Source organism: Chiloscyllium punctatum, chromosome 5 (assembly GCF_047496795.1).
Source record: "Chiloscyllium punctatum isolate Juve2018m chromosome 5, sChiPun1.3, whole genome shotgun sequence".
NCBI classification, from domain to species: domain Eukaryota; kingdom Metazoa; phylum Chordata; class Chondrichthyes; order Orectolobiformes; family Hemiscylliidae; genus Chiloscyllium; species Chiloscyllium punctatum.
This window is the reverse complement of record NC_092743.1, coordinates 98,418,658-98,432,708: the sequence shown is the minus strand read 5'-3', so window position 1 is coordinate 98,432,708 and position 14,051 is coordinate 98,418,658. Positions and strand designations below refer to the sequence as shown.

Here is a 14,051-nt window from a genome sequence, read left to right as displayed (position 1 = left end):
AAATCAAAACCTGAAAGATGTGAGGCTGGTTAATGCTTTTGAGAAAATCCTTCATCATTGGCAAGCTGGTTTTGCAAGTTCTGATCTAATGTGAACCTAAGTCCTGTTCAGATAACAACTAACCTTATATACAGGTCCAGCATTTCTAATACCGTTCTGTATATGCCATAGTAACATGTGATGCCTTTTTCTGGAGGATTGTAAAGAATTGCAGCTTTTCCCATTGTTGGCATCATCTGTGCATAACCAGCAACATGTATTTACATTGTTCCTTTAATAATGTATTACAATATCCCAAGACATTTCACTGGAACGTTATCAGACAAAACTGGGCATCGAGTCACTTGAGCTATTTGAATAGTTTGGTCAAAGAGATAGGTTCTTTAAGATTCTCCATAAAACCAGAGAGCAGTTAGATGAAAGGGTTTAGGGGAAGGAATTGACCAAGGAAGGTGGTCATGGTGAAGAAATTGAAATTGAATGTGCGTGAGAGGACAGATTTGAGGGAGAGTGATATCAAAAGGTTGTAGAGCTGGAAGAAATTACAGAGCTGGGGAGGATTTGAAAATGTTGTTTAACCAGGATCTTGCGCGAGTCACTTGATGGATGAATGGAATCTGATGCAACTTATGATATAGGAAGCCCAATTTTCTAGTTTATATAAAGAAGGTTAGAGGTGGCTGCCAGGAGATGTCGGAATAATCAAATTCAAATTAACAAAGGCATGGTTGGGTGTTACAGAAACAGGTGCATTGAGGCAGGCTTGGAGGTGAGTGATGTTATAGAGATTGAAATCATTGAATCAAAGTATTGGTATGGCACAGAAGGAGGCCATTTGGCCCATTGTGGCTCATTAAATGTATTATTAGTTTGTGCCAATCTCTTGTTCTCCACCCCCCGCCCCCCCCCACATATGCTTACACCCTATTTCTATCTGAATAATCATACAGTGCCCTCCTAAATATCCTATTAAGCATTTTGCTGATGAATGTGGATATATAATGAGAAGTTCATCTCTGGTTGACACTGCCTTGTGAACATTAGCTCAGTCTCTGTTGCTGGACAGAATTATGCTCCATTTTATAATGGGCCTCAGCCTAAATCTCAACATGATGCCTTTTTTCCATTCTTCATTCCAGCTGTCTTATCATTGTGCTGAGTGAGTGGTTGGTTAGTGCCACATTAGTAATTTTATTTTGGTGCAGGCGCAAGTCCACTTGGAACTGACTGAGTAATGTGCAGTCACTTCACATGGGGCCATTACAGTGAACCAATCCTTCATCTGGAAAAGGTTTGAACTTAGACTCCAGAGAGAGAGAGCAGTTTTAATGCATGGCTTGTTTTAAGGTATAAATTAATGAAATTATTACTTAGCTTCATTTGGTTAATTACCTTTCTGAATATTTATATTTTTTCCTTTGTAACTATTTCAATCTATATTAAATAAAATTGATTCTTCAAAATTAGTATAGTTTGCAAGCCAAATTAATCCAGTGTCATAATACAGATCTGTTAGCTATCTCTTTACAATCATAAAATATCTGCGTGACCAACAATATCCAGATTCCCAACTCGTGTGAGATTGTTTTGATTTGAGCAGTATTTTACTTTGTTCTGTTCATTCCACTTACAATATTTGCCAGGCCATTAGATTTACTTCTTTTGTGGAAAAAGTGTTATGGTTTGAAGATTACCCTGTCACACTGATCATTTGTATATTGTTTCAGAGTTATGCATGGTTTGTTATTTCTTATGTGGTGCATACCCATTGCTGCTACGTGTGATAGCAGGGATGAGGATGTTATACTTTTGTGATGAATGAAAGCTTCACACTGCATTTAGTTTAAGTGCTGTATTGCTATTCTTGTTCTGTATTAGTAAATAAAAACCGAATGTCTACTTATGCTTAAATGTTTTATCCCAAAACATTTCCCGTAAAAATCCCAGCGCATCACATGGTCCAAAGCATCTTACAGTGTGGCAAATGTAGTAATTTTGATGGGCCCTTGAACCTGGATGGAGAAGATTGTTGTTAAGATATAAAATCAAAATGTTGAAAGAAAATCCTCCAAAAGGACAGGAAAATCAACGTCTTTTACTGAAAGGATGAAGTATATAGAGGAAGAGATGTTCAACACAAAGACTGAAAGAACAAGAAAAAGTGGAAAGAAAATTGTTGCTTCAGTTTGTGTATCTTTACAATTATTGATTGTGTACAGCTCCAGGCTAATTGATGCATTGCTTAGATCAAGTCATTTCTTTTGACAGGTTTGTCTGTTTGGGGAAGTCACAAGTGTATCATTCTGTGCAGCTGGGACAATCTATGGGCAGTGACAATCTGTAAAAGAGTTGAATGATGACTGGTGTACATGCATCATCTGTACTGGCTTGGGCGGTTTGGTAAAAGAAAGCCTTTCTTGTCATTGCAGGAACAGAAAAGGTTCGACAAGCGCAAGCATGTAAACATCTCCATGTAGTCAATCCAGACTGGTTATGGAGCTCTCTAGAACGATGGGAAAGGGTTGATGAAAAGTTGTTCCCATTGAAAGAAGACTACATCAAAACTCAAAGGTAAGCAACAACAATTTACATTGATGTAGAAAACACATACTACAATATTTCATGAAGATGTAGCAAGTCAAAATTGAATACTGGGCCAAAGAAGGGAATGTTAGGAGACTGGTGACTGAAAGTTTGGTCAAAGATCAGTTTGAAGAAAGAGGCAGCGATGGAGATGCGCTCTGGTTTGGGTTGGATGTGAAATTTTAGTTAGAAGGCAAGGTCACCAATGTTTGGATGAATGCATTCAGTGTGCACAAGATGCCAGAATTGAAGGAAGGTAAATTTTGCAGAGGAGTAGATCTTTACAAACATCAAAGATATGTGGGGCCCCAAAACAATTCAAAGATGAAAATTTCAAAATTAGAGTTGCTGGAGAGTCTGAGAACCAGTCTAGGTCACCAAGATCATGAGTGAGCTGAATGTAGTCCATGGCAAAATATGAGCAGTGTGGCTTTGGCTGGTCTGAGAGTTTCCAAAGGGTGGAGGTTGATAGGGCAGCTAGGAGAGCATTGGAATGATCATGTCTGGAGGACTAACACAGAGACAATTGTTTATGAGTAGGTGGGCTGAAATAGGGGCAAAGGTGGAAAAAAATGCTGTCTTCCTGAGGATGTGTGGTAGGATATGTAATTTGGACTTGAATGAGTTGCCCAGATCATGATCGGCTTGGATCAGTCAGATGTTTCCTCCGGGTGCTCCGGTTTCCTCCCACACTCCAAAGATGTGCAGGTCAGGTGAATTGGCCATGCTAAATTGCCCGTAGTGTTAGGTAAGGGGTAGATGTAGATGTAGGGGTATGGGTGGGTTACGCTTCGGCGGGGCGGTGTGGACTTGTTGGGCCGAAGGGCCTGTTTCCACACTGTAAGTAATCTAATCTAATCTAATCTAATCTAATATGAAGGCCAGAAGGGTGCTGTCCATGGTATTGATTTTAAGACAAAGACTGAAGGTAATAGCTTCTTTCTTCCCAGTGTTGAAAGTAAGAAATGAAAGATTTGCCTTTTATGTTGCTTTACAGTCAATTGTATACTTTTGAAACGGTTGCTGTAGTAACGTGGAAATGTAACAGCCTGTTCACACTCAGCAAACTCCTAAAAACAGCATTGCAATAATCACCAGTAACCTGATTTAGTGATGCTGAATGAGGGATCAGTAGTGACCAAGGCACCAGGGGTAACTCCCTTATTCTTTGATATGGTTGACTCTTAACTGCCCTCTGAAATGGCCTAACAAACCACTTAGTTTCGGGATTGGTAATAAATGCTGGCCTTGTCAGTGACACTCTCATTCCATGAGTGCATTGAAAAAAGGAATCAGTTTTGATGTTCGCTCATTACTAAGCTGTTTACAAAAAATGCAAAGACTTCAACACGGGCTCAAGTTGGAACCATAAAAATGACAGAATAATAGCCAAGAACATAGAGGAGTCGAAGGTGATACATCCGTGTATCCCACAGCACCTACAGACAAGCAAAAACCCAAAGACATGAGCAGCTTCTGTGCAGCAGTGCTTAATATTGATTAGATAAGGAGGTAGATATATTTGTCTGGAAAATGTCAGTATTTGTATTTTAGATGCACAGTGATAGCTGTAACGCATACTCCATTCTTAGAGTCAGAGAGATATACAGTACGGAAACAGACCCTTCAGTTCAACTCGTCCATGCCGACCAGATATCCCAATCCAATCTAGTCCCACCTGCCAGCACCTGGTCCACATCCCTCCAAACCCTTCCTATTCATATACCCATCCAGATGCTTTTTAAATGTAGCAACCTCCACCACTTCCTCTGGCAGCTCATTCCATACACATACCACCCTCTGCGTGAAAACGTTGCCCCTTAGGTCTCTTTTATATCTCACCCTAAACTTATGCCCTCTAGTTCTGGACTCCCCCACCTCAGGGAAGAGATTTTGTCTATTTGTCCTATTCATGCTCCTTGTGATTTTATAAATCTTTATAAGGTCACCCCTCACCCTCCAGGGAAAACAGCCCCAGTCTTTTCAACATCTCCCTCTAGCTCAAATTCTCCAACCCTTCTAGATCTTTTCTAAACCCTTTCAAGTTTTACAATGTCTTTCCATTAGGAAGGAGACCAGAATTGCACGCAATATTCCAAAAGTGGCCAAACCCATGTCCTGTACAATATGACCTCCCAATTCATGTACTCAATACTCTGACCGATAAAGGAAAGCATACCAAACGCCTTCTTCACTATCCTATTTACCTGCGACTCCACTTTCAAGGAGCTATGAAGCTGCACTCCAAGGTCTCTTTGTTCAGCAACACTCCCTAGGACCTTACCATTAAGTGTATAAGTCCTGCTAAGATTTGCTTTCCCAAAATGCAGCACCTCGCATTTATCTAAATTGAACTCCATCTGCCACTTCTCAGCCCATTGGCCCATTTGATCAAGATCCCGTTGTAATCTGAGGTAACCTTCTTCGCTGTCCATACACCTCCAATTTTGGTGTCATATATTAAAAATAAAGTATAAAATATCTGTGCCAAGTTTATGTTTGGATGTGTTGTGCATTGGAGCAATTTAGCACTCATCTAATTTTAACAAAAATGTGCAGAGTAGGTTTGGTGGGTCTCCATAGCATTTTCTGTTTTTATTTCTGATTGTTAGCATCCACAGTACATATTCTTATACCTGTTGCATTATATGAATTTATCGAAAGGATTTTAATTGAACACTGAGCCACCAGTGATAAGAGACTTTGATGCATGACAATGTACCGCTTATTAGCCCCTTGAAGAGAGTTGTTGGTGTAATTGACACAGGTGAACATGACTGATGAAACGTAGTCAATGTTCCATTCGTATCCGTAATTCTATTTATGGTGCACTGACCATTGCAGTTTGGATGAAAACATAGGAAGCGTGATCAGTAAGTTTGTGGATGACGCCAAAATTGGTGATATGGTGGCCAGTGAAGAAGGTTTTCCAAGAGTACAAAGGGATCATAAAACAACTGTGCAAATGAGCCGAGGAGTAGCAGCTGGAGTTTCTTTTAGATAAATATAAGATGTTACATTTTGCTAAGACAAACCAGGGCAGGACTTACACAGTTAATAGTAGGGCCCAAAGGAGTGATGTAAAACAGAGACTTAGGGGTTCAAGTACACAGTTCCTTGCAAGTGGCGTCACAGGTAAACAGGGGGTGATGGACGCATTTGACATGCTTACCTCCATTGATCAGAACATTAAGTGCAGGAGTTGGCATGTCATGTTGTGGCCGTAGAGGCAATTGATGAAGCCACTTTTAGAGTACTGCATGCAGTTCTGGTCATCCTGCTACAGGAAGGATGCAGAAAAGATTTACAAGGATGTTACCAGAGCTGACCTTGTAGATGTTTGTAAAATCATGGGGGGGTATAGATAAGGTGAATAGCAAAGGTCTTTTCTCTCGGGTCAGGGTATTCAAAGCTAGAGGGCATAGGTTTAAGATGGGTGGGGGGGGATGACAACAGGGACCTGAGGAGCAACGTTTTTACACAGAGGAAGTGCTAGAGGCAGATACAGTTACAACATTTAAAAGACATTTGGACAGGTACAAGAATAGGAAAGATTTAGAAGGATATAGGCCAAACACAGGCAAATGGGACTAGTTGAATTTGGGAAACCAGGTCGACATGGATGAGACGGACCGAAGGGCCTGTTTCCATTCTGTATGACGCTATGACTATGACTCAACAATGCCATCGGATCTCTTCCATTTTGTTTACCGTGTTTTAACATTTCATCTGCAGGATGGCATTTCCAACACTGCAGCATTCCCTTCGTCCTGCATTGGGATATCAGTATTGCTTTTTGTGCCCAACTCCTGAAGCGAGACTTGAATCCCGAACCTTGTAATTCATAGGCAAGTGTCCTACCCAGAGAGCCACATCTCTGCATAGCCGAAATAGTGGCTGCTTCAAAAGTGAAAGTTGAACAAAGTACGACATAGAAGCAGTGGAGGGGCTTCTTTTTCTTTGACCAATTATTCCAAGTGTTTTCATTCAGCATACAGTTTTTAGCAATCGTTGACAACTAGTGAACAGTCATGGACCTTTATACATGTCTGTTACATGTATAAGAAAACTGCTTAGAACGTAGGCAAATGCCAGAACATATCGACATAAGTCTGTTCTAAAGTTATGCTGCTTTAAGTATACTAAAACCATGTGCATTGGCAGTTGAAATGCTTGTTAGTAGGCCTGCAAATGACACTGTTTTGATGATAATGATGCAGAATTGTTTGACGCAGTGTCAGAGATCTCTAAAAGGGAGGACAGAAATGTTGCAGATCCTCGTTAATAGTCAAAATACGCCTGCTGTTTGCCTTTCATCATTTGATGACTTGTGAGGAATTCTTTGTGTCTTCAGTTGCCTTTGATCACTGTTCCCTGCCTCTTCAAGCTAGCTAATACACTCACTACACACCAGTTATGATGTTCAGAATGGAGCGAGAGCTATGATTAATTGGAATTAAGGTTACTGGTTACAGCCCCTGAGACTCAATGGTCTGGAGTTTCTGCCTGTTTATCTTTTAGCACGAAAGTTTAGATGCAAATTGTGTTCACAAATAAATGGTGTTTGCACAACCTCTTTTTTAAAAAAAACACAGGAAGTAAAAGAGGCGGTAAAAGAATTTTAATTTTTTTTCAATAAGTTATATTCTATGATGTTGTTTGATTGTGCTGGTTTATTGTGGATTTAGCATTTGTTAATCTGGAAGTCAGTTTGAGCAGTAACTTGAATAAAACAGCACTTTTGAATGTCTGATTTATTTATTGCCACATATATCTCGGGAGATACAGTGAAAAGTATTTGGTTGCCACAATCTGGCACCATTTTGAGGTACAAAAGAAAGTACTTGAATAGAGTCCGTCTTCTTTGGCCGGGGTCACAAACATGGCTCCAGGATTTATGCAAGGTCTCGGGGTTTATTGCAGCCAGGAGCCCCAGCTCTAACAAAAACTTGGCATCAAATCCAGGAGTCTATATCTTGGCCTATAAAGCCAGGAGTCCCTGCATCAGTAACCGCCACACTGCTCTGACTTCCTGTGATGTCAGGAAGATGAAGAAAAGATGAAAAGGAGAAAGGAAAAAAAAAGAACGCAGCCAGCCTGGTGCAGACAGGCCTACCATGTTGGAGCCGTCATCTTGAATAGCTGGGTTTGCTGTCCTGTCCGCATCTTTTGGGTCCACACTCTCCTCTGTGCCACAAGACAGGATTGTGCTCTCCTGCTATAACAGCACATAGTCAACAGGCCGAGCTCAATCTCAGCCCCACCAAATATGCCAAAAAAGAAACAAAGAGAAAGAAAGCAAAAGTAAAAAGAAAAGAAACAAACAAAGCAGATGTAGGCGAATAAGACCCAGATCAGGAGCTCAAACACAGTGCTGCTACTCTACCACCATCTTAGATGGCGTAGGTCACTGATTGTTGCCAGTTTGCAAACTACCCTCAATTGGGTATTTGGGTCATAGGCGATTAATGGTAATCTTTCCAGGTTCCATTTTTTCCTCTTTTTGATTAAATACTATATAAAGTTAGCTAGGCCACAGCCGGAGTGCTGTGTGCAATCTGGTCAACGCACGCTTAGAAGTATGTGTTTGCGCTAGAGGAGGATGCAGAAATGATTCACCGGGAATTGAAGTGAGCTATGAAGAGAGACCAGATAGGCTCGACAGAGAAGGCAGAGGTGAAGTTGGTCAAAGTGATTAAAGCAGTGAGAGGCATAGACAAGGTAGATAGGAAGAAATATTTCCCCTTCTGTAGAGGGGTCACTAACCAGGGCCTGCAGTATTAAGGCAGGAATAGGAGGTTTCTAATAATTTATTCACTTAGTGTGTGGGTAACTGGAACTCACTGCTTAAAACGGTGGTAGAGGTGGAAAGTCTTTAACAACAATATTTAGATGAACACTGGGAACACCATTTCATACAAAAGGCTCAGGGCCAATTTCTGGAAAATAGGATTAACATAGATGGAAGTTTGATATTGGGCGTGACTCTGTAAGCTGAAGGGCCTCCTTCCAAACTGCAAAAACTCTGACTGTTAAGAAGTAAAACCGTGTGAAAGAACTTCACAGAGGCTGGTATCCCATCACTAAGTCACTCTTTATTTACATGTGGAAAGTCCTTGACACTGATCCAGCTCCCTCAGAGCCAGCTCTCAGAATGAACAGGATGTCTGACACTCTGTTGTTATCTGCCAGCCAGAACTTGTTACTTGGACCAGATTAACAGCCCCAATTAGGGAACTGATATTCTCTGATGGCCACCTGACTGAATTCATCGCAATCACTACATCCTTCCCACTTTAAATCTGAGGACATTGGCCTTTTTTTTTGTAGCAGCTCCTGGGGTGTTTTAGCACCAGATCCGGTCCCTCCATCTCTGCCTCTGATATGGGCAGCGTGTAACATGCAGTAGCTAGCCTCTTGCACCTGAGGCGTCTCGGAAGAAATGCCTTCTCTTCAGGCAGCAAATGCATTGAGGAGGTGACATCTGCCATGTCCACCTCAGCTTCAGAAGTTTCTTCAATGCTTGACTGGCTTCCACCAGCTTTTCCGATGGTTCATAGGAGGCAGGCATGTTTCGCTGCCACCCTGCTTGCAGGTTTGCAACTTTCATGTGATCCACGTGTTTGTCCAGGACTGTCACACCTACCTGAACCTGATCTGTCATAGGACCTGGACTCTTACCCATGCACGGCCATTCCCCTGGTTCCTACAAAAAAACATTGTCCCCTGAAGTAAACTGTCTCTCTCGCTTAGCTAAGTCATGTGTCCGACATTGACGTTCCTGATGCTATCTCAAAGACCCCATCCCCTCCCAGTCCAGGCAGAACAGATTTAACCTAGTCCAGGGTTTTCTCCCCATTAACAACTCTGCTGGAGCTTTCCCTGTGGTTGCGGAAGGGGTGGTCCGAAAATCAAATGGAAACTGGGCCAGTTTGGTATCTAGTGAAGCTGTAGGTTGTTTCTTTAATTCTGCCTTCGAAGATTGCAATGCTCTTTCTGCCAGATTATTGGGTGATAAATAATGTGGAGCTGTCCTGAATGCCACTTGACTTTGGAAATACTCCGGGAGGCTGTGTATTGCACAGGATGTGCACAGTTCATCTATCGTCATCCCTGTGTTTGACGAATGAACTCTTTGCAGGTCCAGCCACTTTGAATGGGCATCCACAATGTCTAAGAATGTTGAGCTCACAAAAGGATTTTATTGGTCAACATGTAACTGAGTCCAGGGTTTACCTACCCATTCCCATAATGTTTGTCCTTGTTAGCACTCTGGACACTACCCCACCAATATGACTGTATCCAATCCTGGCCACCAGACATAACATCTCACCAATACCTTCATTTTGGAAACCCCTGGGTAACCCTGGTGGAGTTTAGCCAGTATCTGGTGGTGACCTTTGCTCGGATCAATCACTCTTGCTCCCCATAATAATATGTCGTTCTCTACTGTGATCTGATTTTCTGGTCCAGAAAGGTTTCAATTCTGGTTGTGATGACTCTTTGGTTTCCCCCATCACCACCAACTGTTTCACTTTTGCCAGAACTATATCTTTCTGCATCAAAAGTCCAGTATTGTCAGCTGTGACTGGAAGGGCATCCATGAAAATTAGAACCATTATGGACTCTTCCAGTGACTGTACCACCGGTGGTGTATCTGTCAGCGGGAGACAGCTCAATGCATCCATATTTGTAACTTGGCCTCCCAGATGGTGTTCCAACTCATAATTCTATGCACTTACTATTAGAGTCCATTGCTGAATTCGGCCTGAAGCTACGGGTAGCACTGCCTTGTTCTCTTTCTGTAGACCTGGTTTAGGTTTGTTGTCCGTAATTATTAAACAGTTATACCTATGAAGGTATTAGTGGGACTTCTTGATTGCATATATGACCTCCAAACCTACCTTCTCTATCTCAGTGTATTTATGCTGTGCATTAGCGAAAGTCCAGTATGCATGTGCTATTGGGCATTCCTCTCCATTGAGCCACCAATAAGTTTGATCACCTTTACTTTATCTTCTGATGGGTGTAACTGGTCTTGGTAACTCTGTAGCCCAAGTAGGGGTGTCTGGTACGTGCATTTTTCCCTTCTAAGGCATATACATGCGTGGGAGGTACGTCAAAGGACCAAGTCCAAGTTCTTGAGGTGGTCCTTATTGGTCTTCCTTGTTATTAGCACGTCCCCTAGATAAATGGTGACCTGGGGTAGACCTTGTAAAATGTTCTCCATTGTCTGCTGAAAAATTGCACAGGCTGACAATATCCCAGATGGCAGTCTCATACATTGGTACAAATCCTTATGGGTATTAAATGTAGCATACTTTTGGGAAGCCTCTTACTGCAATTGCAAATACGCATGGCTCACATCTAGCTTTATGAAGGACCTCCTGCCAGCTTTGTGTATAAATCCTCTATGTAAAACTTTGAGTATTTATCCACCTCTGCAAACTTGTTTACCGTTTCTTGAAAATCTCCACAAATCTTCACAACGGTATGATCGGTGCTGCCCAATCCACAAATTGGACTGGTTTGATGATTTCTTTGCTTTCCAGCCTTCTGATTTTTGCCTCTCCTTTTGCCCATAAGGCAAATAGCACTGGGTGAGCCTTGCAAGATCATGAATTTGCTTCCTGGTCAACATGCAAGGTGGCCTTGGCTCCTTTGGAAGTCCCTAGACCTTCCTAAAAAACATCCAGGTATTTCATTAGAGCTTCAGCCAGCCAGCCATTTTCTAATCAAAAAATATTGACCCAATCTAAGTGAACCTTTCTCAACCAATTTCGCCCAATAACACTTGGGCCCAAGCTTTTTACTACAATCAGTGGTAACTGAACTAGATGCTTCTCATATGAGACTGGAACTGAAGTTGTATCCTTAATCTGTAAAGGGCCCCCCCATCCCACTGGTATAGGTTCTCAGTCTATCCAGGGTTTATACAAACTTAAGGTTTGGAGTCCAGCACAAGTTTTGTTAAAGACTGGTCAAGAGGAGAGGGAGTGGCGTTTTTGATAAGGGATAGCATTACAGCTGTACTGAGAGAGGATATTCCCGGAAATATATCCAAGGAAGTTATTTGGGTGGAACTGAGATATAAGAAAGGGATGATCACCGTATTGGGATAGTATTATAGACCCTCTAATAGTCAGAGGGAAATTAAGAAACAAGCTTGTAAGGAGATCTCAGCTATCTGTAAGAATAATAGCGTGGTTATGGGAGGGGATTTTAACTTTCCAAACATAGACTGGGGATGCCATAGTGTTAAGGGTTTAGATGGAGAGGAATTTGTTAAGTGCGTACAAGAAAATTTTCTGATACAGTATGTGGATGTACCTACTAGAGAAGGTGCAAAACTTGACCTCATCTTGGGAAATAAGGCAGGGCAGGTGACTGAAGTGTCAGTGGGGGAGCACTTTGGGGCCAGAGACCATAATTCCATTAGATTTAAAATAGTTATGAAAATGGATAGACCAGATCTAAAAGTTGAAGTTCTAAATTGGGGAAAGGCCAATTTTGATGGTATTAGGCAAGAACTTTCAAATGCTGATTGGGGGCAAATGTTTGCAGGTAAAGAAACAGCTGGAAAATGGGAAGCCTTTAGAAATGAGATAATGAGAATCCCGACAAAGTATATCCCTATTAGGGTGAAAGGGAAGGCTGATAGGTATAGGGAATGCTGGATGACTAAAGAAATTGAGGGTTTGTTTAAGAAAAAGAAGGAAGCATATGTCAGGTACAGACAGGATAGATCGAGCAAATCCTTAGAAGAGTATAAAGACAGTAGGAGTATACTTAAGAAGGAAATCAGGAGGGCATAAAGGGGGATATGAGATAACTTTAGCAAATAGAATTAAGGAGAATCCAAAGGGTTTTAACAAATACATGAAGGACATAAGGGTAATTAGGGAGAAAATTGGGCCCCTCAAAGATCAGCAAGGTGGCCTTTGTGTGGAGCCACAGAAAAAGAGTATTTTTGCATCAAACTTTACTGTGAAAAAGGGACATTGAAGATATGGACTGTAGGGAAAAAGATGGTGACATTTTGAAAAATGTCCATGTTACACAGGAGGAAGTGCTGGATGTATTGAAACACATAAAGGTAGATAATTACCCAGGACCTGATCAGGTGTACCCTAGAACTTTGTGGGAAGCTAGAGAAGTGATTGCTGGGCCTCTTGCTGAGATATTTGTATCATTGATAGTCACAGGTGAGGTGCTGGAAGAATGGAAGTTGGCTAACGTGGTGCCACTGTTTAAGAAGGGTGGTAAGGACAAGCCAGGGAACTATAGACCAGTGAGCCTGATGTTGGTGGTGGCCAAGTTGTTGAAGGGAATCCTGAGGGGCAGGATTTACATGTATTTGGAAAAGCAAGGACTGATTAGGGATAGTCAATATAGCTTTATGTGGGGGAAATCATGCCTCACAAATTTGTTTGAGTTTTCTGAAGAATTAACAAAGAGGATTGATGAGGGCAGAGCGGCAGATGTGATCTGTATCGACAAGGTTCCCCATGGGAGACTGGTTAGCAAGGTCAGATCTCACGGAATGCAGGGAGAACTAGCCATTTGGATGCAGGGAGAAAGTGAGGACTGCAGATGCTGGAGATCAGAGCTTAAAAATATGTTGCTAGAAAAGCGCAGCAGGTCAGGTAGCATCAAAGGCGAAGGAGAATCGACGTTTCGGGCATAAGCTGCGCTTTTCCAGCAACACATTTTTAAGCACCATATGGATACAGAACTGGCTCACAGATAGAAGACAGAGGGTGGTGATGGAGGGTTGTTTTTCAGACTGGAGGCCTGTGACCAGTGGAATGCCACAAGGATCGGTGCTGGGTCCTGTACTTTTCGTCATTTATATAAATGATTTGGATGTGAACATAAGAGGTACAGTTGGTAAGTTTGCAGATGACACCAAAATTGGAGGTGTAGTGGACAGCAAAGAAGGTTACCTCAGATTACAATGGGATCTTCTCAGATGGGCCAATGGGCTGAGAAGTGGCAGATGGGGTATAATTCAGATAAATGCAAGGTGCTGCATTTTGGGAAAGCAAATCTCAGCAGGACTTATACACTTAATGGTAAGGTCCTAGGGAGTGTTGCTGAATGAAGAGACCTTGGAGTGCAGGTTCATAGCTCCTTGAAAGTGGAGTCGCAGGTAGATAGGATAGTGAAGAAGGCGTTTGGTATGCTTTCCTGTATTGGTCAGAGTATTGAGTACAGGTGTTGGGAGGTCATGTTGCGGTTGTACAGGACATTGGTTAGACTACTGTTGGAATATTGCATGCAGTTCTGGACTCCTTCCTATCAGAAAGATGTTGTGAAACTTGAAAGGGTTCAGAAAAGATTTGCAAGGATGTTGCCAGGGTTGGAGGGTTTGAACTATAGGGAGAGAAACATGCTGAGCTGTTTTCCCTGGAGCATTGGAGGCTGAGGGGTGACCTTCTAGAGGTTTACAAAATTATGAGGGGCAT

General features: G+C 42.0%; 1 protein-coding gene across 2 annotated transcripts in view; it reads left to right on the top strand.

Annotated features, from left to right (window-relative positions):
- ctdp1 (CTD (carboxy-terminal domain, RNA polymerase II, polypeptide A) phosphatase, subunit 1) overlaps positions 1 to 14,051 on the top strand; it is a 294,156-nt gene that overhangs the window by 119,406 nt on the left and 160,699 nt on the right. For both annotated transcript variants that reach the window (XM_072570837.1, XM_072570839.1), the window contains one exon: positions 2,430 to 2,571. In XM_072570837.1, coding sequence (XP_072426938.1) covers positions 2,430 to 2,571 — 142 coding nt within the window. The remainder of the gene's footprint in view (positions 1 to 2,429; positions 2,572 to 14,051) is intronic.